The sequence below is a fragment of the Lissotriton vulgaris genome, chromosome 6 (assembly GCF_964263255.1).
Source record: "Lissotriton vulgaris chromosome 6, aLisVul1.2, whole genome shotgun sequence".
Classification (NCBI taxonomy): Eukaryota; Metazoa; Chordata; class Amphibia; order Caudata; family Salamandridae; genus Lissotriton; species Lissotriton vulgaris.
This window is the reverse complement of record NC_141694.1, coordinates 21789176-21813326: the sequence shown is the minus strand read 5'-3', so window position 1 is coordinate 21813326 and position 24151 is coordinate 21789176. Positions and strand designations below refer to the sequence as shown.

The following is a 24151-nucleotide window of genomic DNA, read 5'->3' as shown; positions in this document are numbered from 1 at the left end:
CACAGCTCCATAATGACTTTATAAAAACTTGGGAAGTTTGGTAGAAAACATCTCAGCACATTGATGCCAGTGTGAGATTGAATGTAAAAGGCATTCAGAGGGCATCTTAGAGATGCCCCCTGAAAATCACCAGCCCTGGTGTGGTTCCTGAATGGATGCCCGCCATTTGCCACAACCAGACAGGTTTCTAGACCCCTGGGTAGAGGGCCCCTGCTCTCTGGGTCCAGAAACAAAGCCCATCCTGGGCAGAGGTTTCATGCCTCCTCCCCCAGGATAGCCTGGGTCTATGAAGAAGAAGCTTCAAAGGCCTGCTGCCTTTGTAAGCTGTCCATTCTTTTTTGCTGCCCCCAGCAACTGGCTCCCCCGGTTCTGCCCCCCACCTTGGGCAGGAGAATCGTTGGGAAAACCAAGCTAGTAGGAGAAGTGTGCTCACTTTTGCCAACCCCACCACTCAGGTGAGGGAGGCGAGGTGAAGCACAAATCTCAGTCCCCTCCAACTTGAAGATGAGGGGACCCAAACAATTAGGAAGAGGTTCACGCCCCCCTCCCACTGGAGGGTGGCATAATAGGGGGTGTACTCACTCCAAGGAAGGGTCCCATTGGTCCCGACCTGCACACCTCTTTAATGCCCCTAAATGTAGTATTTAGAAGTGACTCTGGGCCTTGTCCCCTCAGGTGCTGTACCTGTTGGGGAGTCAAGTGTCCTTCAACGTCTACATGGCTCCGCTTGACCCCATCGTCAGAAGTTACAGACTCAACAATGTGTCATATGCAGACGACACCAAACTCATCCTCTCCCTTTCCAACGAACCCAACACCGCCAGACACAACTTTCGGGAAGGTATGGAAGCCGTCGACAAATGGATGAAAAACAGCTGCCTACAACTAAACACCAACAAAACGGAAGTACTCATCATGGGCTCAAACTGCGACACCTGGAATGACACCTGGTGGCCCCCCGGCCTCAGAAACCCACCTACCCCCAAGGACCACGCACGCAACCTGGGAATCATCCTGGACTACGAGCTCAAAATGGACCGCCAGATCAACTCTGTCTCATCTTCCTGCTTCCACACCCTCCGCCTCCTTCATAAGACCTTCAAATGGATCCCCCTCGAACACCGAAAGACAGCCACTCACGACCTGGTCACCAGCAGACTCGACTACGGCAACACACTCTATGCCGGAATAAACAAAAACCTCATCCGCAAGCTACAGAACATCCAGAACGCCGCCGAAAGACTGGTCCTCAACCTGCCAAAACACTGCCACATCTCCCAGCACCCACGCATACTCCACTGGCTCCCCGTTGAGGCGAGAATCACCTTTAAGATGCTCACCCACGCACGCAAGGCCCTCCACGACACCGGACCAGTACACCTGAACAGCCAAATCAAATTCCACGCACCCCAAAGGACACTACGATCAGCCCAGCTCTCCTACGCCGTGGTCCCCCGCACCAGAAAGACCAGATCGGGAGGCCGCTCCTTTTCCTTCCTCGCGGCCAGAGCCTGGAACGCCCTCCTGCTCCACCTCAGAAAGATAACATCGCTCCCCATCTTTGCAAGAAACCTCAAAACCTGGCTCTTCGACAGACCCTCTCCTTGATGGAATGGAGACTCAGACCCCACCCCACCCCCGAGCACCTTGAGACCCTTACGGGTGAGTAGTCACGCTTAACAAACACCTGATTGATGGATTAATTTGATTGAAGTGGCTACCTGAAGAGGTGAGCGCAGAGGTGCCGGGCCTCCGGGTGATCCTCATTAGCGTCCAGTGCCAAGAAGCGCTCCTTGAAGTCCTCGCAGTCCATCCAGAAGTGCAGCAGGTGTACTCCTTGGGTGCCCTGGAGGAAGGACTGGAACTCCTCCATGCCTTCCAGCTGAAACACAAAGGGGTCACGGTGAGCTGGAGGCCTGGCATGCTCTGCGTCTCAAGAAGAGATCTTTCTAGCCGTCAGAAGATCCATCTCTCTCATTCTTAACCATACAACTTTAGACTAACATTTGACCAACTTTTGTTCTTCTTGTGTCCCTGAACTCTTTCATTTTGTCCCTTCTGCACCCTAAGGACAAGTTGTACTTTCCTACAGAATTTATTTCCCTCTCCTCCTCGGCTATTTCTTCTTTTCTTAACCAGCTCTCAAGTCTTGTTCTTTGAGCCACCAGAAAAAACCTCCCCTGAGATGTTCTTTCAGTTTCCTCGCCAGCACCTGATTTGCATCAAATTCCCAACCACATCCTTCGGTGCTGGGTCTGGTGGATTAGTGGACTAAGCGCCCACTGTTGGGAACTGTGTTCAACCTCAATCAATCAATCAGCAAAATTTGTATAGCGCGCTACTCACCCGTAGGGATCTCAAGGTGCTCGGGGGGGGGGGGCGCTACTGCTCCAACAGCCAGGTCTTGAGTTGTTTCCTGAAGGAGAGATGGTCCAGGGTCAGCCGTTGGTGAGTAGGGAGGGAGTTCCATGTCTTGGCTGCCAGGTAGGAGAAGGATCTTCCTCCAACGGTGGATTTGCGAATTCGTGGGATGGAGGCGAGGGCGAGGCTGGCGGATCGGAGCTGGCGGGTGGGTGTGTAGAATGTGAGGTGGCTGTTGAGGTACTTCGGGCCCGTGTCGTGGAGAACCTTGTGTGTGTGGGTGAGGAGTCTGAACGTGATCCTCTTGCTGACGGGGAGCCAGTGCAGGTCTTTCAGGTGGGCCGAGATGTGGCTGTCGCGAGGGATGTCCAGGGTGAGTCGTGCTGAGGCGTTCTGGATGCGCTGGAGTCTTTTCTGGAGTTTGGCTGTGGTTCCAGCGTAGAGGGTGTTCCCGTAGTCTAGGCGGCTGGTGACGAGGGCCTGGGTGACCGTCTTCCTGGTTTTGGTGGGGATCCATCGGAAGATCTTTCGGAGCATGCGCAGGGTGTTGAATCAGGATGATGAGACGGCGTTGACTTGCTTGGTCATTGTGAAGGAGGAGTCCAGGATGAAGCCCAGGTTGCATGCGTGGTCCGTTGGCTTGGGTGCGGTGCCCAGGGCAGGGGGCCACCAGGAGTCGTCCCAGGCAGAGGGAGATGGTCCGAGGATGAGGACTTCCGTCTTGTCTGAGTTCAGTTTCAGACGGCTGATCTTCATCCATTCTGCGACGTCTTTCATTCCTTCCTGGAGGTTGGCTTTGGCGGTGGCGGGGTCGTTGGTGAGGGAGAGGATCAGCTGGGTGTCGTCGGCATAGGAGATGATGTTGAGGTTGTGTTGGCGAACGATGGCTGCGAGGGGGCTCCTGTAGACGTTGAAGAGGGTGGGGCTGAGTTAGGAGCCTTGCGGAACGCCGCAGATGACTTCGGTGGCCGCGGATCGGAACGGGGGGAGGCGGACTCTCTGGGTTCTTCTGGCGAGGAACGAGGTGACCCACTCCAGTGCTGCTCCTTGGATTCCGGTGTTGCTGAGGTGCTGTATCAGGGTGTGGTGGAATACGGTGTCGAAGGCTGCTGAGAGGTCCAGGAGGATGAGGGCCGCAGTTTCCCCGTTGTCGAGCAGGGACCTGATGTCGTCGGTGGCTGCGATGTGGTGTGGTTTGCTCGGAAGCCGGACTGTGAGGGGTCGAGGGATCCGTTGGTCTTGAGGAAGGCGGAGAGTTGTCTGTTGACGGTCTTCTCGATGACTTTGGCTGGAAAGGGGAGGAGCGAGATGGGGCGGAAGTTCTTGAGGTCAGTGGGGTCTGCGGTGGGTTTCTTCAAGGAGGCGTTCAGCTCGGCATGTTTCCAGCTCTCCGGGAAGGTGGCAGATGCAAAGGAGCTGTTGATGATGTTCCGGAGTTGGGGTGCGATGATGGAGTCGGCTTTGTTGAAGATGTGGTGTGGGCAGGGGTCGGTAGGGGAGCCGGAGTGGATGGTGTTCATCAGGCGGGTGGTTTCTTTGGTGCTGACAGGGGTCCAGGTGTTGAGGGTGGTGGTGGGGGGTGCTGGTTCGGTGGTTGGGTGAGTTGTCAGTGCGCCGAAGCTGTTGTGTATGTCGGCGATCTTGCGGTGAAAGAACGAGGCAAGTGAATTGCAGAGGTCTTGCAAGGGTGTGATGTCGTTGTTGCCGGTGCTGGGGTTGGAGAGCTCTTTAACTATGCTGAAGAGTTCTTTGCTGTTGTGGGTGTTGTTGTCCAGTCGTTCTTTGAATGTTGTTTTCTTGGTGGTGCGGATCAGCTGGTGGCGTTTGCGGGTGGCGTTCTTGAGGGCTGTCATGTTTTCTGCTATCTGGTCGTGGCGCCAGGCTTTCTCGAGGGTGCGGCATGTTTTCTTGGAGTTTTTGAGGTCGTTGGTGAACCATGAGGCTTTCCTGCTTCCGGGTCTGCTGGGAGGGTTCTTCAGTGGTGCGAGTTCGTCGGTGCAGTTGGTGAGCCACTGTGTGAGGTTGCGGGCTGCTTCGTTGGGGTCCGCCGTGTTGGATGTGCGGGTTCTGGCTGAGGGTGGTGGTGAGCTGGTCGGCGGTGATCTTGCTCAAGCTTCTGCGGGGAACCTGTTGCGGGCGGTGGTGGGTCGTGGTTCTCCTGAAGTTGAAGTGGATGCAGCTGTGATCTGTCCAGTGTAGTCCGGTGGAGTGGCTGAAGGAGATGTGCTTGCTGGAGGAGAAGATGGGGATTTAAAGAGATTACAGTTATAGAGATGCACAGAATGAGGCAACAATGGGGAGAGAGGGAACGAGCAGCAGCGAGGGGCACCGAGGTCAGGGCGAGCCTGTGGCACAGGGGCAGAGACGCGCTACAGCTGGCAAGCCGTGCAGCGTGGGGGGTGTCCTGGGGTCAGGTCACACTCGCCTGCGCCGCGCGGGCTCCATATGAGGCCAAGTGGGAGGGAGGAGCAGCTGGGAGGCGGGAGCTGGGCGGCCAATGGGGTAACAGAATAGAAAGGGGGCGGAGCCGCGAGGGAGCAGCAGTGGGAAGCGGGGGGCACACCAGGGGTACAATACTAACGGGCACAAATCAGTTAAACAGACAAAAAATAAGGAGGATACAGTTACGAAATGCACAAAAAGAGGGCAACACTACAATACTAGTGAGGCACAAAAACAGTTAAACAGGGATTTAAAGAGATTACAGTTACGAGATGCACAGAATGAGTCAACAGCGGGGAGAGAGGGAACGAGCAGCAGCTAGGGGCACCAAGGTCAGGGCGAGCCTGTGGCGCCGGGGCAGAGACGCGCTACAGCTGGCAAGCCATGCGGCGTGGGGGGTGTCCTGGGGTTAGGTCCCCCCCCTCATGGTCACAGGTTTAAATCCCAGTAGGTCCACTCAGCCTTTTATCCTTCAGAGGTCAATAAAATGAGTACCAATAAGTTGGGTAACAATAAACATCTGTTATTCTGCACCAAGATACCCTTAGATGAACGTGCAGTTTTCAAATACACATTATGTTCAATTTTTGAAGTAAATCCAGCTGCCATGAGGGACAAGTGAAACCCTTCATGGCGGAATAATCCTAGTTATTCAAATACAGTGCCCACATGGCTTATCCCTCCTACCTCCCACGTCGGACATCATCCTAAAATCTCGCTGTGTATCTTCCTCCTTGCCTTGTCATTTGCTGCAGGCTCTTCGCCCTGCTCCACTCTCTCCTGGGCAGCAGCTGCACTCAGATTAGTATTGTTGGCGCTCACCTTTCCTTTACGGCCTGCATGTCCCTTTTCTCTCATCTTTATTGATTGCAAGTCTGCAGCTCACACCAAGTAATTTTCATCCGTGTGCATCAACATCACATCCGGCCTTTGACATTTTTCCCTCATTTCCCACAACATGGACATCAACTGGCCCTACCTCCCCCATACCTGCCCACACCACTGCCACATCTTCAAATGTATAGAGGAAGATGGAGGATTGTGCTCTCACAGTCTCTCAAAGGTGGTCCAAAAAGAAATTTCAAGCGTTCTTTAGTGGTTTTGCGTGCGTGGTTTTTATTTGTTGTTGCATATGCAAAAGAAGAACAGCCGACACATGTTTTGCCCTGGTGGCTATTGGCCATGGACTTTTTCAAGGCAAGGAATCAAGTCTGCAGTCAGTTTAAGTTTTGTGATTCTCTAACAGGCCGGTATTTAGTTTTCTGCGGCCCTGACAATTGTAGCACCTAAGCCCAGAGACTTACACCCATACAGTTAGCCACACATCTTCAAATGACAGTCCCAACTTCTAGCCGCAGGGCTGCCTATCAGCACACTCTCCTCCCAATGTCTTTTTCTGAAGCTCCAGACCATTCCACCTCTGGGATCAATAACACTAGTAGCCCTGATCCCTCATTAACTACTGCCCAGTTTCAAGTATCCCTACACTCTGTTGCTGTTCCATCTTCACTAAATTGTAACCCTTCCATGGCTGCCAGTCAGGAAAGAATGCATCCCACACTTGCACTCCTCCACACCCTCCTGCTACAAACACATCCTCAGTACACCTAGCCTGTCTGATACAGCCCTTCCACCCTCCTACCTACAGACAAGCGGTCTGGGCCTCCTTCAGCTCTGCTGAGATGCCGCCATTGGGAGTCGGAGTCCCGCAGGGCTCTGTGTTGAGCCCGACTCTCTTTAACTTCTTTATGACCCCTCTGGCGGCATTGGCTGAGTCTTTCGGGGCCCAGATTGTATCCTATGCCGACGACACACAGTTGCTCTTTACCTGTGGGAAAGGACAGGACTTTGATGGAGAGAGTATCCGAGAGTGCCTTGGGGCTGTTTTCGAATGGCTCCAACTGAACAGCCTCAAGTGCAACTCAGATAAATCGGAGGTACTCTTCTTCGGTTGTCAATCCGATCCAGACTGGCAGGTATGGTGGCCCGCTGACATGTCTCCTCCGGTGCGATCGTCTCAGTTGGCTAAGAATTTGGGGATCAAAATTGACAAAGGCCTGACTTTAAGATCTCAGATCCTTGCCCTCACTGGCACCTGTTTTGGTCTCCTCCGTATGCTTCGGAAGTTTTTCCCTTTGCTATCTGAGGACCATAGGAGGACTACGGTACAGGCCTTAATTGGTTCAAGATTGGACTACTCCAACGTCCTATATCTTGGCCTGCCGGAATATCTCCTACAACGGATGCAGGTGGTCCAGAATGCGGCAGCGCGAGCCATTTTTGGCCTGCACAGGCGAGTCAGAGTTTCTGGCTTGTTGCAGTCTCTTCATTGGCTGCCTATCCGGAAGCGGATAGTTTTCAAAGCCTAAACTCTTGCACACAAGGCCCTCTATGCCTCGGGGGCTAAATACCTTCAAAGGAGGCTCGCCTTCTATCGTCCGTCACGATCTCTGAGATCAGAGTCGATGTTTCTTGCCACAGTTCCTCGTGTGAAGAAGGCCCGTATTGGAGGTCACTCCTTTATGTCCCGGGCTCCACAGCTTTGGAACTCTCTGCCCCTGACACTGCGCAGTACCTCAAATTTGCTGGCCTGCAGGAAGGGCCTGAAAACTTGGCTTTTTGCCTCTTAGACTCCCTCTTCCTGCTGACCCCGTTTTCTTTTAATGTCTGTGTTGTGTTTGTCTTTTTCAGGCTGTCAATAAAGCGCCGGGACACTCTTTTGAGTAGCCGAGCGCTATAAAAGACATTGTTAGACGGGAACCCGGAGGGTTGGCCGAGCAAGGGGGGAGAGACCTCCTGGCGAGGGCCCTCTCCTTCAATCGTACAGACGAGCAACTACCCCCCCACAGATGAACGCCACACAAGGATAGGTTCTGTACACTTTTATCGGTATTCTTAGGCAGGTTAACTTGACGATCCAGCAGGACCAGGATACGATGATCCCGTCAATTCTAGTCTCTTGGGAAAGGGGGTAGCGGGACAGTTTCAATCCTCGAGCTGGAGGGTTCGCAAGTAGGGGCCGCGGCAGCGCCAGCAGGCCTTCAAGGATGATTTACGAAGAGGATGAGCCGCGGCAGCGCCAGCAGGCCTTCAAGGATGATTTACGAAGAGGATGAGCCGCGGCAGCGCCAGCAGGCCTTCAAGATGGTTCACGAAGAGGATGAGCCGCGGCAGCGCCAGCAGGCCTTCAAGATGGTTCACGAAGAGGATGAGCCGCGGCAGCGCCAGCAGGCCTTCAAGATGGTTCACGAAGAGGATGAGCCGCGGCAGCTCCAGCAGGCCTTCAAGATGGTTCACGAAGAGGATGAGCCGCGGCAGCGCCAGCAGGCCTTCAAGATGGTTCACGAAGAGGGGCCGTGGCAGCGCCAGCAGGCCTCCAAGGATGAGTTCGTCTTGGTGTCTCTCGACTCCAGGATACAACTGCCTTCCTGCTCTGGAGCTACTCCAGTTATAGGTCTGGCGCCCTTTGATGTCCGGACCCTCGCACTTGGAGGTCAGGGGGTCCGGGATGAGGGAGTCCAGACACCCTGCAGGGGGGTGGAGCTAGCGCCCAGGGAGGCTGGGGGCGATCGAAACCAGGCGGATGGGAGCCATCGACACTCCTTCTTCCATTTACTCGCCAAGTGGTCTCTTTACCCCCTGGGTGGATGGTGGTGCCTCGATGTCGGGGCTTGGCTGGGCCTGAGGCTGAGGTCGACCCGCGGCCACGAGGCCTGGTTGTGGCGGGTCCAAGACGGCGGCTGGGCCGGGGTCGGTGGTTCGGGAAGGGACCCGGGCCAGCCGAGAATGTTATGGTTATGAGCCGGGGTTCCGTCGGGGAAGAGCTGGGGGTTGACCCAGTGGGTTGCAGGTGTGGTTCTTGTCCGGGGAACAGGGGTAGCAGTAGTCCACGACCCGCCATGCGGGGAGGGGTCGGGCCTGCCACGAGGCCTGTCCAACAGACATAATTGACATAACATAACATAACAAGCCTCCTCAGACGTACACAATTCTTCACCAGTTGTACCAGGCATATCTCTTGACACACCCATCCATACTTCTGTATCCACTGCTCCTTGTACTATTTTGCACTCCTTCGCCTTCACACACAACCTTCCCACCCCCACTCACACCCTCAAACAATAAATATAGAATCGTCACCCGCACCGCCTAACCATGCCTGCAACTTTGGCTTCATCCTGGACAGTAAGCACACCGTGAAAAAACAGAAAAACGTGGTCTCTTCTGCCTGATTCCTCACTCTCTGCATGCTCCACAGGGCTTTCAGATGGCTCCTGATCAACACCAGATGTACCATCACCCAGGCACTAATCCCCAGCGATCAGACTATGGCAACGCACTCTACGCAGGAATCGCCTCACACCTCCTGAAAAGGCTACAGCTCATACAGAACGCCTCGGCCAGACTCATCCTTAACTCATATCACCCCCAACCTCAGCAAGTTCCACTGGCGCCCTATTCAGACGAGATGCCACTTCAAGATGCTGCCACAACTGGAAACCCCTGCACAACCCTGGACCGCATACATCAATCACCGCCTGACCTTCCACCAACCGTCCAGACACCTGCTCTCCGCCTCCCTAAATTTTGCTCACATCCATCGCATACGGTGAAGCCACAATGAAGCCGCTCCTTATCCTAACCTGTAGCCATGATTTAAAACGCCCTCCTTCTTCAACTCTGGGCCACACACTCGCTGCTGGAGTTCAGGAAAGGACTAAAACCTGACTGTTCGACTGAGCTCCTGCCGCGACATCCGTAGCTCCTGGATACCCTCATGGGTGATTAGCCGCGCTTTACAAATCCTGTTTACATTACATTAACCATTGTAGCTCCTTGTACCCGTCACTTCTGATACCCTAAATGTCCCAAAGAAAATTACTTAAAATATTGTCCTGAATATCCTGAATTCCCATCCAGATGTGCATTCAGATTTCACTCAGCAAATGGCCCTCCTTAGTATGCTAGCCCTTGTTGGTTAACTTACATCACCCTCTAATCCCCGTTCTCTAGCCCATCCTTTCAAAACCCGCCTTCCCAGCTCACCTCCACAAGGCTCACACCCCAAAAAGCACTTCCTATAGAAGGCTATCCCACCAACTTTTCTGAAAAGTCCACAGGGGCCAAACGTTTGTCCACTTGACTTATCAGAAAGTTCATTGTGTCCTCTCTTCGCCTCGCCAGACCCCACCTTCCACACCGCCTTTCCACTCCTGGCTCGACCAATTCCATCCATGCTGCCCAGTATCTATTGCTCCTCGACTCTGCTAGTGACCTCTCTGTCAAACACAAAGGCTGCACTTTTTTTAGTGTCATAGAGGTGCCTTAGCAGTCTGCTTCTGAAGCTAAACCACGGAATCTCACCCACTGTGAACGAGACACTTTGTCATTCCCCCATTGTGTGCGCCATGGCTTGAACTACACGTTCCACATCGAGCGCATCATCGCTGGTTCCCACAAAAGTCCCAGCGCATGCTCATCCTTTTGTTCAAGTTGTTGATCACATGCACCGCAGCGGCACTGTCCACTCACAAAGCCACTCTTTGTCCTTCAACTCATAGCCCCACAACCTCACAGCTGGCACCACTGGAAGAATTCTAAAAAAGGCTATTCTGTGCCTCCTGTGCGTCCAACTCCCTTTAGCCATGTGTGTGCATGCTAACGACACACCAAAGACCTCGTGAACCATTTATATTCTCATGTTATTCCTGCGATGCCCTTAAAGAAAAGATGATCAAGGTAGGGCATAAGTTGTTCCAACCTGGCCACCTCTCTCACCACCCTTTCCAGAAATGTGTTAACTTCTCAAAACGCTCACAAGCTATCAATCACCTCATCGCCATTGCCTTGTCCACGAAGAACTGGCCCACGAACTGAATGCCCAACAGCCAAAAGCATACCGAATGCACTGGCAGGAGGAAAAATGCAGATTTTATGTCTGCCTTCCCCATTTCTGCTATATTGCTGTGTTTCCAGGTCACAGTCCTCACTGCATCAGTGTCTATGTTGTAATATTTAACTGTACAGTCATTTTGATTGATGAAGTCATTTACAGAACCCCCCTCTGGACATGACAAATGTTGCATCAGACGAAACTCGCTTTGCACCTTCTTCCTCACTATAGTCGAGAGGGATATCATCAGGTGTAGCATATGAAGAATTGAAAGGGCCTCCATGCCTCACTTTAACATTTCTGTTATCAGCTGTCCACAACCCACACCCACCTCTTTGCAAGATTTTAGGTTCCCTGCATATCTCCTCACATGGCCTGAATAAGGCATCCGAAACCTGGGAAAAACTGTCCAGCAGTAGCTGCTCTGCTCTCCTATCAGAGGCGGCCTTAGGCATGTGCAAGCTGTGCACCTGCACAGGGTCATCAAACCCCAGGGGCCGCCACACCAATATACATCCTTAATTATAATAATCCTCTGAGGATGGATACATATTTGTGTGGTGTTCCACTTCCAAACACCGTGACCCTCTCCTCTTCACTGGCCTCCGCGCTCCGGCCCGCCTGGACCCCCTCTTCCGGGGCCCCCTACCTACGCTCCCTGCCCAGGGCCGCCGTGAGCCTAGAGCCGCCCCTGCTTCTATCCAGGTACTTCTGCAGAGAACTTCTCAAGTGTAACTGGTGTAGCTGGCCTTCCCCAACATCCCTTGACTGTCAGCGCTGCCTCCACCCTTTGCTCTCTGCCCTGCCCCAGGCAGCAGCATTGTTTATCTCCACATCTCGAGCACTCATGTCGGAGTCTGCATGGGTATCCACAGCACCCGCTTTGTTAAAATTCCAACATGCGCCTGTTGGCTCAGGCCTACTCACTCTTCCCTCCGCCCCCACCCCTCCCAGATGGGTCACCCTGAGGATGGTGAGTTTAACAGCGGCAAACCACTTGCTCTGTGTAAACCTAGCATAGATCTCACGGGGGTCATGTACTGTAGCCAGAGTTCATTGTCCAACTCCACCCATGACTTGTCATGCCTAGAAGGAGGGAGTGAGAATTGATACAGGGTTCGCTCACGTTCCATACCATGCTTAGCATGAGTGTGACTGGGTGTGGTTAAAAAGTTTGTGACTTAGAGCGTTCAGTTAACAGTTGCATGCTGGAGAATAAAGATGTCCAAACCAGAGCTCTGGGTGTGGTGTGGTCTGTCACCTGCTCCCAGGCTGGGGAGGATCTACAGACTGAATGAAAAGCCACGAGACCGGCCCTCTTTGAACTCCAGGAGTCACCACCAATGTGGACCGTACTCGCCCCCATGTATATCTTTACTCACTGATTAGTACGTATTCTTAATGGATTCCTATTTATGTACTTACCTGTATGAACATATTTTAATTGTAAAGAGTGCTGGTACGCCAGTGGGTCTGGTCTGCTTTATACATAACCACAGATAAAAAGATAAAATGCAACATTTACTGCGTTATTCACTGCTCCACACCACACTACTCCTCTGTCACTCCCATGACATAATTAGCCTAGTACAAGACTTACTGTGTGCTCTACTGCATACATGCTAACATTTTAGAAGTGGAAAGTGGGAGATTTAAAAAACAGAATCGGGAGAATGTATTTCCCTCAATCAATAAATCAATTATAGAGTGCGCTACTCACTCGTTAGGGCCTCCATGACTTCTATTTGAGCAGAGGCAATTTCAGGCGGGAAACAGCTCAAATAAAACCATATTTGTCTTAAAAAAATAGTGAGTCTCTGCCTGAATCGGGTCTATTGGCATGTATGATACTGTCCCATATCGATCCCAAGGCGCCCCATACCACGTGCTCCCGGTGCTGACACTACCCACCGTCCCAAGGACTTCTTCTTTCATTCGCTGTAGTGTAGAGCGCGTGAGGCTGTAGTGTGGTGGGAACTCCCCGGAGTCTCTGACTTCTTCCAGCTCCTCCTCCAGGCAGAAGAGGGGATCATTGCCCTCAGGGAAGAGTCCCTGGTCTCTGACAGAAGAAGTGAACTCTGGTTAGAATGCCATCTGTAAACAGAAACCCAGAACCATCTTATCTCCCCACAGTCCAGCTACCGACAAGCATTTCCTACAAAGATTTTAGGGGACCATCTCCCCTACAATGAGTAATAAACAAATACATTTGTGTTTGTTGTTTAGGCTCTGTCCTGCCTCCAAGAAGGATATCTGTGAACTACAGAATTGTGTGCAGTGTGTCCCTTACTAGCCCCTTACCAGTCCTTTGTTAGACTTATTGTGTGCGGTGTGTCCCTTACTAGCCAGCCTCCCTGTGTGCAGTGTGGCCCTTACTAGCCAGCCTTACTGTGTGCAGTGTGTCCCTTACTAGCCCCTTACCAGTCCTTTACTAGACTTAATGTGTGCAGTGTGTCCCTTACTAGCCAGGCTTACTCTGTGCAATGCTTAGCCATCCTTCCTGTGTGCAGTGTGTCTCTTACTAGCCAGGCTTACACTGTGCAATGCTTAGCCAGCCTTACTGTGTGCAGTGTGTCCCTTACTAGCCAGGCTTACTCTGTGAAATGCTCCTTACTAGGGGACCGTACTGTGTGCAATGCCCCTTTTTAGCCAGCCTTACTGTGTGCAGTGTGTCCCTTACTAGCCAGCCTCACTGTGTGCAGTGTGTCCCTTACTAGACAGCCTCACTGTGTGCAGTGTGGCCCTTACTAGCCAGCCTCACTGTGTGCAGTGTGTCCCTTACTAGACAGCCTTACTGTGTGCAGTGTGTCCCTTACTAGCCAGCCTTACTGGGCAGTGTGTCCCTTACTAGCCAGCCTCACTGTGTGCAGTGTGGCCCTTACTAGACAGCCTCACTGTGTGCAGTGTGTCCCTTACTAGACAACCTTACTGTGTGCAGTGTGTCCCTTACTAGTCAGACTTACTGTTTGCAGTGTGGCCCTTACTAGCCAATCTTACTCTGTGCAGTGTGTCCCAACCTTACTGTGATCAGCTTGGCACTTGCTAGCCAGCCTTACGGTGTGCAGTGTGTCCCTTACTAGACAGCGTCACTGTGTGCAGTGTGTCCCTTACTAGACAGCCTCACTGTGTGCAGTGTGTCCCTTACTAGCCAACCTTACAGTGTGCAGTGTGGCCCTTACTAGCCAGCATCACTTTGTGCAGTGTGTTCCTTACTAGACAGCCTTACTGTATGCAGTGTGACCCTTGCTAGCCAACCTTACTGCGTGCAGTGTGACCCGTGCTAGCCAACCTTACTGTGTGCAGTGTGGCCCTTACTAGCCAACCTTACTGTGTGCAGTGTGGCCCTTGCTAGCCAGCCTTACTGTGTGCAGTGTGTCCCTTACTAGACAGCCTTTCTGTGATCAGCTTGGCCCTTGCTAGCCAGCCTTACTGTATGTAGTGTCTCCCTTACTAGACAGCCTCACTGTGTGCAGTGGGGCCCTTACTAGCCAACCTTACTGTGTGCAGTGTGGCCCTTGCTAGCCAGCCTTACTGTGTGCAGTGTGTCACTTACTAGACAGCCTTTCTGTGATCAGCTTGGCCCTTGCTAGCCAGCCTTACTGTGTGCAGTGTGGCCCTCACTAGCCAACCTTACTGTGTGCAGTGTGGCCCTTACTAGCCAGACTTACTGTGTGCAGTGTGTCCCTTACTAGACAGCCTTTCTGTGATCAGCTTGGCACTTGCTAGCCAGCCTTACTGTGTGCCGTGTGTCCCTTACTAGCCAGCCTTACTGTGTGCAGTGTGTCCCTTACTAGACAGCCTTTCTGTGATCAGCTTGGCACTTGCTAGCCAGCCTTACTGTGTGCAGTGTGTTCCTTACTAGCCAGCCTCACTGTGTGCAGCGTGTCCCTTACTAGCCACCCTTACTGTGTGCAGTGTGTCCCTTACTAGACAGCCTTTCTGTGATCAGGTTGGCACTTGCTAGCCAGTCTTACTGTGTGCAGTGTGTCCCTTACTAGACAGCCTCACTGTGTGCAGTGTGGCCCTTACTAGACAGCCTCACTGTGTGCAGTGTGTCCCTTACTAGACAGCCTCACTGTGTGCAGTGTGGCCCTTACTAGCCAGCCTTACTGTGTGCAGTGTGTCCCTTACTAGACAGCCTTTCTGTGATCAGGTTGGCACTTGCTAGCCAGTCTTACTGTGTGCAGTGTGTCCCTTACTAGACAGCCTCACTGTGTGCAGTGTGGCCCTTACTAGACAGCCTCACTGTGTGCAGTGTGTCCCTTACTAGACAGCCTCACTGTGTGCAGTGTGGCCCTTACTAGCCAGCCTTACTGTGTGCAGTGTGTCCCTTACTAGACAGCCTTTCTGTGATCAGGTTGGCACTTGCTAGCCAGTCTTACTGTGTGCAGTGTGGCCCTTACTAGCCAGCCTTACTGTGTGCAGTGTGTCCCTTACTAGACAGCCTTTCTGTGATCAGCTTGGCCCTTGCTAGCCAGCCTTACTGTGTGTAGTGTCTCTCTTACTAGACAGCCTTTCTGTGATCAGGTTGGCACTTGCTAGCCAGTCTTACTGTGTGCAGTGTGTCCCTTACTAGACAGCCTCACTGTGTGCAGTGTGGCCCTTACTAGACAGCCTCACTGTGTGCAGTGTGTCCCTTACTAGACAGCCTCACTGTGTGCAGTGTGGCCCTTACTAGCCAGCCTTACTGTGTGCAGTGTGTCCCTTACTAGACAGCCTTTCTGTGATCAGGTTGGCACTTGCTAGCCAGTCTTACTGTGTGCAGTGTGTCCCTTACTAGACAGCCTCACTGTGTGCAGTGTGGCCCTTACTAGACAGCCTCACTGTGTGCAGTGTGTCCCTTACTAGACAGCCTCACTGTGTGCAGTGTGGCCCTTACTAGCCAGCCTTACTGTGTGCAGTGTGTCCCTTACTAGACAGCCTTTCTGTGATCAGGTTGGCACTTGCTAGCCAGTCTTACTGTGTGCAGTGTGGCCCTTACTAGCCAGCCTTACTGTGTGCAGTGTGTCCCTTACTAGACAGCCTTTCTGTGATCAGCTTGGCCCTTGCTAGCCAGCCTTACTGTGTGTAGTGTCTCTCTTACTAGACAGCCTCACTGTGTGCAGTGGGGCCCTTACTAGCCAACCTTACTGTGTGCAGTGTGGCCCTTGCTAGCCAGCCTTGCTGTGTGCAGTGTGTCACTTACTAGACAGCCTTTCTGTGATCAGCTTGGCCCTTGCTAGCCAGCCTTACTGTGTGCAGTGTGGCCCTCACTAGCCAACCTTACTGTGTGCAGTGTGGCCCTTACTAGCCAGACTTACTGTGTGCAGTGTGTCCCTTACTAGACAGCCTTTCTGTGATCAGCTTGGCACTTGCTAGCCAGTCTTACTGTGTGCAGTGTGTCCCTTACTAGACAGCCTCACTGTGTGCAGTGTGGCCCTTACTAGACAGCCTCACTGTGTGCAGGGTGTCCCTTACTAGACAGCCTCACTGTGTGCAGTGTGTCCCTTACTAGACAGCCTTTCTGTGATCAGGTTGGCACTTGCTAGCCAGTCTTACTGTGTGCAGTGTGTCCCTTACTAGACAGCCTCACTGTGTGCAGTGTGGCCCTTACTAGACAGCCTCACTGTGTGCAGTGTGTCCCTTACTAGACAGCCTCACTGTGTGCAGTGTGGCCCTTACTAGCCAGCCTTACTGTGTGCAGTGTGTCCCTTACTAGACAGCCTTTCTGTGATCCGCTTGACACTTGCTAGCCAGTCTTACTGTGTGCAGTGTGTCCCTTACTAGACAGCCTCACTTTGTGCAGTGTGTCCCTTACTAGACAGCCTTACTGTGTGCAGTGTGTCCCTTACTAGACAGCCTCACTGTGTGCAGTGTGTCCCTTACTAGACAGCCTTACTGTGTGTAGTGTGTCCCTTACTAGACAGCCTTACTGTGTGTAGTGTGTCCCTTACTAGACAGCCTCACTGTGTGCAGTGTGTCCCTTACTAGACAGCCTTACTGTGTGTAGTGTGTCCCTTACTAGACAGCCTCACTGTGTGCAGTGTGGCCCTTACTAGACAGCCTCACTGTGTGCAGTGTGTCCCTTACTAGACAGCCTCACTGTGTGCAGTGTGGCCCTTACTAGCCAGCTTTACTGTGTGCAGTGTGTCCCTTACTAGACAGCCTTTCTGTGATCCGCTTGACACTTGCTAGCCAGTCTTACTGTGTGCAGTGTGTCCCTTACTAGACAGCCTCACTTTGTGCAGTGTGTCCCTTACTAGACAGCCTTACTGTGTGCAGTGTGTCCCTTACTAGACAGCCTCACTGTGTGCAGTGTGTCCCTTACTAGACAGCCTTACTGTGTGTAGTGTGTCCCTTACTAGACAGCCTTACTGTGTGCAGTGTGTCCCTTACTAGACAGCCTCACTTTGTGCAGTGTGTCCCTTACTAGACAGCCTTACTGTGTGCAGTGTGTCCCTTACTAGACAGCCTTACTGTGTGTAGTGTGTCCCTTACTAGACAGCCTTACTGTGTGCAGTGTGTCCCTTACTAGACAGCCTTTCTGTGATCAGGTTGGCACTTGCTAGACAGTCTTACTGTGTGCAGTGTGCCCCTTACTAGACAGCCTCACTGTGTGCAGTGTGTCACTTACTAGACAGCCTTTCTGTGATCAGGTTGGCACTTGCTAGACAGTCTTACTGTGTGCAGTGTGCCCCTTACTAGACAGCCTCACTGTGTGCAGTGTGGCCCTTACTAGCCAGCCTTACTCTGTGCAGTGTGGCCATTGCTAGCCTTCATAGGCAGTTATGCATTCATACATGACACGCAATGGGCATATTTCTTGAGGACAGAAAGCCATATTTGTTCTTACAGTTTGTGACATACATTGGACCCATTTTAAGAATGGGATGCTGGATGTGAGGTGTTTGCCATCAACCAATCTGCAGTCAGTGTCCTGACTAGCATTCAGGACTGCCTGGCCTCTAAGATCAGAAGATTCCTAACAGCTCCCCCAGGTCAAGGATTGAAGACAAACAATTTAAGGGGATGTCAGTCCTGCCTCTTGTTGTGTAGACCTAAGACTGAGGACAGAGGGGAGTGTCCAGGCGCCTGTCAGTCATGCCTCTTGATGTGTAGATCTGGGACTGAGGACAGAGGGGAGTTTCCAGGTGCCTCTCAGTCCTGCCTCTTGATGTGTAGATCTGGGACTGAAGACCGAGGGGAGTGTCCAGGTGCCTATCAGTCTTGCCTCTTGATGTGTAGATCTAGGACTGAGGACAGATGGGAGTGTCCAGGCGCCTGTCACTCCTACCTTTTGGTAGTTAGATAGGACTCAAGACAGAGGAGAGGTTCCAGACACCTGTCATACCTGCTTCTTGGTGTGTTAATCTAGGACTGAAGACAGAGGGAAGTGTCCAGGTGCCTGACAGTCCTACCTCTTGTTGTGTAGCTCTAGGAATGAAGACAGAGGGGAGTGTCTAGGCACCTGTCAGTCCTACCTCTTAGTGTGTCGACCTAAGACTGAGGATGGAGGGGAGTGTCCAGGCACCTGTCAGTCCTGTCTCTTGGTGTGTTAATCTAGGACTGAAGACAGAGGGAAGTGTCCAGGTGCCTGACAGTCCTACCTCTTGTTGTGTAGCTCTAGGAATGAAGACAGAGGGGAGTGTCTAGGCACCTGTCAGTCCTACCCCTTAGTGTGTAGATCTAGGACTGAGGACAGATGGGAGTGTCCAGGTGCCGGTCAGTCCTGCCTCTCGCTGTGTAGATCTGGAACTGAGGACAGAGGGGAGTGTCCAGGTGCCTGTCACTCCTACCTTTTGGTGGTTAGATAGGACACATGATAGAGGAGAGGGTCCAGGCACCTGTCAGTCCTGCCTCTTGGTGTGTAGACCTAAGACTGAGGATGGAGGGGAGTGTCCAGGTGCCTGTCACTCCTATCTTTTGGTGGATAGATAGGTCTCAAGACAGAGGAGGGGGTCCAGGCACCTGTCAGTCCTACCTCTTGATGTGTAGATCTACGACTGAGGAAAGAGGGGATGCTTCCGGCACCTGTCCATCTACCTCTTGGTGTGTAGATAGACCTCAAGACAGAGGAAAGGGTCCAGACACCTGTCAGACCTGCCTCTTGGTGTGTGGATCTAGGACTGAAGACAGAGGGGAGTGTCCAGGTGCCTGTCAGTCAGTCCTACCTCTTATTGTGTAGATCTAGGAATGAAGACAGAGGGGAGTGTCTAGGCACCTGGCATTCCTACCTCTTAATGTGTAGATCTAGGACTCAGGACAGATATGAGTGTCCAGGTGCCTGTCAGTCCTACCTCTTGATGTGTAGATCTAGGACTGAGGACAGAGGGGAGTGTCCAGGCACCTGTCACTCCTACCTTTTGGTAGTTAGATAGGACACAAGACAGAGGAGAGGGTCCAGACACCTGTCATACCTGCTTCTTGGTGTGTTAATCTAGGACTGAAGACAGAGGGAAGTGTCCAGGTGCCTGACAGTCCTACCTCTTGTTGTGTAGCTCTAGGAATGAAGACAGAGGGGAGTGTCTAGGCACCTGTCAGTCCTACCTCTTAGTGTGTAGATCTAGGACTGAGGACAGATGGGAGTGTCCAGGTGCCTGTCAGTCCTGCCTCTTGATGTGTAGATCTGGGACTGAGGACAGAGGGGAGTGTCCAGGTGCCTGTCACTCCTACTTTTTGGTGGTTAGATAGGACTCAAAACAGAGGAGAGGGTCCAGAAACCTATCCGACCTGCCTCTTGGTGTGTGGATCTAGGACTGAGGACAGAGGGGAGTGTCCCGGCACCTGTCAGTCCTACCTCTTGATGTGTAGATCTACGACTGAGGACAGAGGGGAGGCTCCCGGCACCTGCCAATCCTACCTCTTGGTGTGTAGATAGGACTCAAGACAGAGGAAAGGGTGCAGACACCTATCAGACCCGCCTCTTGGTGTGTGGATCGAGGACTGCGGAGAGTGTCCAGGTGCCTGTCAGTCCTACGTCCTATCGTGTAGACCTAGGACTGAAGACAGAGGTGAGGCTCCAGGCGTACGTTGGTCTTTCCTATTCATAGGTAGATGCAGGACTGAGAAGAGATGGGAGAGTTCAGGCTCCAATGGATGAGGTAATACAACATACTTACCCTGGCTGTGCACTGAAGGCGTCCCTACACATTTCCATCATACAGTAAGGGAGACTCCTACTCGGAGAAGGTCCAAATCTCAGAGTTTAACATCTCAGGTCGTTATTAATGACTGATTCCCTCTGAGGTTCAAAGGTGATCCTCATCTCAACGTGGTGGAGAAGCTACTGTCGGGGGCGCTGTTGGACTTGGCCCTTCTGGCAGGTTCACCCTAAACTTTTTGCTTTGTGAATATGAATTGGAGGTAGTGATTCTTTGGTTTCTGCACACTTTCACTGTGTCCCAGTGGAAAGTGCGTGCGCACTCTGAGTGCATGTGATGAGATAGGCCTGCCCTCCCATAGGAATGCATGGGGAATGTCTGTGTCTCTGGTAGTTCCTGATGCGTGGGGTGTGCATGCTCGAATTTGGCTGTGCGAACTCGTGAGTGAATGCTTCGCAATGATGTATGTGGCATGAGTGTGTCTTGTGCGGAAGTGCCACTTCTAGACATGGCTGTGTATGTGCTGTGAAGGTGCTGGCATGTGATTGGCTGGAGCTGGCTGGGATGGCAGGCTCCATGAGTCATGATGGGTCTACCCGGTGGTGAGTGTGGAGATTAGCATGCTGATGGCTGGGGAGGAGTGTACCTGTGTCCTGAATGAGGCTGGGTTTTCCCCAGACAATGCTGGCTCCGCCCCCTGTGGTGCGAGACTGATGACCCTAGCCCTGCCAGTGAATAGAGTGAGGTGATGAGCACATCAAGGGTGCTCCAAAACCAGCTGCGACTGGTTTCTCCCCCACCCTGCACCTACAGACAAAGGAATGTGGTGTATAAAAATGGGGCTGTGTCCCCACAGAAATTGTTCTGTTCCTGGATCCTACTTGAGGGGGGCTGCTGCTGCTGGGCGCCAGGAGAGACTGCCACTTGGGACTGCCTTCCTGCCTGGAGGGCCCAGTGAGCTGGCCCCTGGGCCCAGCCTTGCCCCCCTGCCTTGCTGTACTCCTGGAAGGACTTTCTGCTGGACTGTGGCACCCCTCCAGCGCCTGGGAGCGCTGGTACTTTGTCCTAAAGCGCTTGGGAGTGCTGGCTTCCTCTCTAGCGCCAGGAATCGCTCTATCTGTGCCTATAGCGCTTGGGAGCGCTTCATCTGTGTCTTTAGCACTGGGAGTGCGTTTACTGGCCTCTGGCGCATGGAAGCGCCTTCATTGTTAAAGCCGGTGCCCACCCGGCATTTGTTTGGCCCGCATTTTGCGTGAAAAACAGCGCTGGAGCCCACTCCGCTATTTTGCCGATTCATGCCCCTCTAGCGAGTGCCCACCTCGCTTTACAATTTAGTCAAAGGAGCCGGTGCCCACCCGGCATTTACCCCGTATTGTGCCAGAAAACTTCACTGCCCTGGGAGATCCCGAGCTGAGTGCTGGTCCCGCCCCCTGGACGCGCTAGGATTGGTTCCCGGCTGTCGGGGTTCCCATCGCATCATCCTCGGGCCGCGCAGGGATTGGCCCGACTTCGAGGGCTTCCCCACGCTCCTGCCCGGTGAGGAGGAAGACTGCCGGCGCTCGCAGGGCTCCCATGAGGAGAGGAGCCCCGCACAGAAGGAAGGCCGGCCTCAGCAGAGACGGAGCAGCAGAGGCTCCGGTGCTGGCAGAAAGCCCCACGCTGTCCAGGGAAGCCCCGCAGCCCAAGAGGAGCCTCGCTCTGTCCCGACCAGAGTAGCCTCGCCGGAGACCGGAGAGTGAAGCCCAGAGGCCCCACCGTGTGGGGCATATTTGTTCAAGAGCCCGGAGAGGCTCCAGAGACGGCCGCATTTTGTGGTTGAACCTGAAAGGTTCAAGGGGGCGTTTTGATTTACTGGGAGCCCACGAAGGGCTCAGGGGGCATCTTAGTGTTAGAGCCACGAGAGGCCCTTAAGTGCCACATTGGTTCAGAGCCCTGAGAGGCTCAACAGGGGCAATTAGTTGTTTAGAGCCACAAGGCTGCAGGGCATTTCATTCCTTCAAGCCCAGAGGGGCTCCTGAGTGCCCACATTGTTGTTTCAAGGGCCCAGCGAGGCCCAAAGGGCCAAGTCATTTGTTTTGAGCCTAGAGAGGATCTAGGGAACATTTCCTTTGTCCAGAGCCTAGGAGGCTCCAACGCTGGCCCCATCAATTGCTACACAGTTGCCCAGCACTTTGTGGGCAACTGCCACGTTTAGGCCCCTGACATTTGGACACAGGGCATCCTAGCCCCAACAAGGCCAGTTGGCCTAGAGACAGTCACAGGTGGTGACTTGTGAGTTTGGCACAATTGTTCTTTTTCTACACCTCTGAATGTGTGTTTATGCATCATGTGTTTCTCTTACACCTCTGAATGTTTTTAGGCATCATGTGTTTTCCTTCCTTACACCGCTGAATGTAGGTTCTGCATCATGTGTTTTCCTCCCCTACACCGCTGAATGTATAGTGATGCTTCATGTGTAATGTGCCTATGCCCCTACTAGTATTGTGATACTTAGGTGGTTGTTTTCTTGCTAGTACAGGTGGTGCTAGTGAGGTCCTGGTTCCCTGCGTGACCTGTTCCTAAGGTGGTTAGGATTGCGTAGGGGGTACTTAACCTTTACCAGTAGTTACTGGTTGTGTGCTTTATGTTCTATTATTATTCTATGTGCAAGTGCTATTTCTAACAGTATTTCAAGTTCTAAAAGTGCTGAAGTGGAGAAGTGTGGCTCAGGAGTTAGAGGCGGCAGACCCGGAAGCTGAGATCGGCCCTGGACCAGGGTTCAATTCCCTGCCTCGGCGGGTCTTGGGCTCAAAAAATTTCTCGGACTCGATAATTCTCGCTCCGGTGCCTTCTCGACTCACGGGTTCACACTCTGCGACTCTGGGCAATAGCTTGCTTAATCTCCACAACGGCCCCTCGCGGCGGGATGCCTGGCTTTCACCTTGTGGATACCCTGCCGGGGTTATATCGCAGGGGAATACCAGGACGGGTTCCCTAAGCAAGCGCTGGGAAACCCACTGCGGGTAGCTGTGCGCTATACAAGCTCAAATACATTTACATTTACATTCCTGACAGTGGTCCATGTGGCCCTGTCTTTTAAATATCCCCTGTAAATTCTGCCCGTGCCTGTTGGCACATTGTAAAGTGTGTGTTTCTATCTAATGTGTTTTGGTATATTACAAAGACTATTTTTATATATAACCTTGTGTGGAGTTTCCTTTGTGTCGGGCCTTGGGTGTTGTTGCTGGGGTGCGTGCGCACATACTTAACTCACATAGCCTCTGAGTTTAGCCTTGCTGCTCGCGCCACGTTACCTAGGGGGTGAGCAGGGGTTATCTTGGCGTGTAACTCCCTTGCCCTGACTTAGGAGTGGTGGTCTCTGACTGACTTTGGCGCAAGCCCTGGCCAGCCAGGGATCCCATTTCTAACAGGCGCTAACAGGGGAATGGCCCAGTCGTTGGACCTGTGTGATGCACCCTCATTTCTAGCACTGATGTAGCTTCTATGTTTGATGCAATAACTTAAAAGCCAGGAGCAGCCCACAGTGCAGGATTGCTGCGATGCTGTGCGAAGGAACCCCAAGTGAAGACCTGGGCAGTGCTGTCTGTGCACAATGTAGTGTGTCAGAGAGGGGGTCAGATTAGCTTGGACTGAGCCTTCCAGACCATCTGACCTCCACAACCTCATAATGGCCTTTGTCTGTTGTGAATCTCAACCCCAGCTTCCAGTGACATTAGTGGTAGCTGGGTAATCCAGTGCCTTCTGCAGGACCTATTAGTGTAAGAGGTGATTGGGTTTGAGGGAAGGACAGGAAGATTTGGCGCTCAGCGTGTCCGGTTAAAGTTAAGTTTGAATGAGCCAAGGTGTAACAGTGCAAACAGGTCAGAGGAACAAACCCAGGAACAGCCCCTGTGAAGGTAGGAAAACGGTCCCCTACCGTATGAGTATATGCAAAGGTCCTGTGCACACGTAAAGGTGAAGGGTTCTTATGTAAGAACAGAAAGTTATAGTTTGTAATAGACAACGTAAGCTGACACGTGTTTCGTCACATCGTGTGAAGATATGACTCTTCAGGGCTGGGTTCTCTATGTAGAGGGTTGGAAACGCAGGGGCGGCAGGGATGGAGCCGGCTGCGACAGGGGAAAAGTACGGGGGAAGTGGGCCCTGTCTGGCGTGTGAGCCTAGACTGTAGCCTATGGACGGGTGTGTCCAGTGGCCAATGGCATAAGTTAAATGAAGCGGAGTACGGCGGTGGCAGGTCTCTCGGATCAGCCCTGAAGAGTCATATCTTCAAACGATGTGACGAAAGTCGTGTCGGCTTACGTTGTTCTTAATGTCCTGATCAAAACCGAACTATAAATCTATTTGCACACTTCGCTGGATTTCGACTATTTCA

At 52.6% G+C, this 24151-nt stretch overlaps 1 protein-coding gene across 1 annotated transcript in view; it reads right to left on the bottom strand.

Annotated features, from left to right (window-relative positions):
* Positions 1 to 24151, bottom strand: part of LOC147706721 (uncharacterized) — a 507439-nt gene that overhangs the window by 173490 nt on the left and 309798 nt on the right. Inside the window, exons 7-8 of the mRNA XM_086925573.1 lie at positions 12608 to 12755; positions 1722 to 1882 (exon numbers count right to left, since the gene is read on the bottom strand). Of these exons, the coding sequence (XP_086781699.1) occupies positions 1722 to 1882; positions 12608 to 12755 (309 nt within the window). The remainder of the gene's footprint in view (positions 1 to 1721; positions 1883 to 12607; positions 12756 to 24151) is intronic.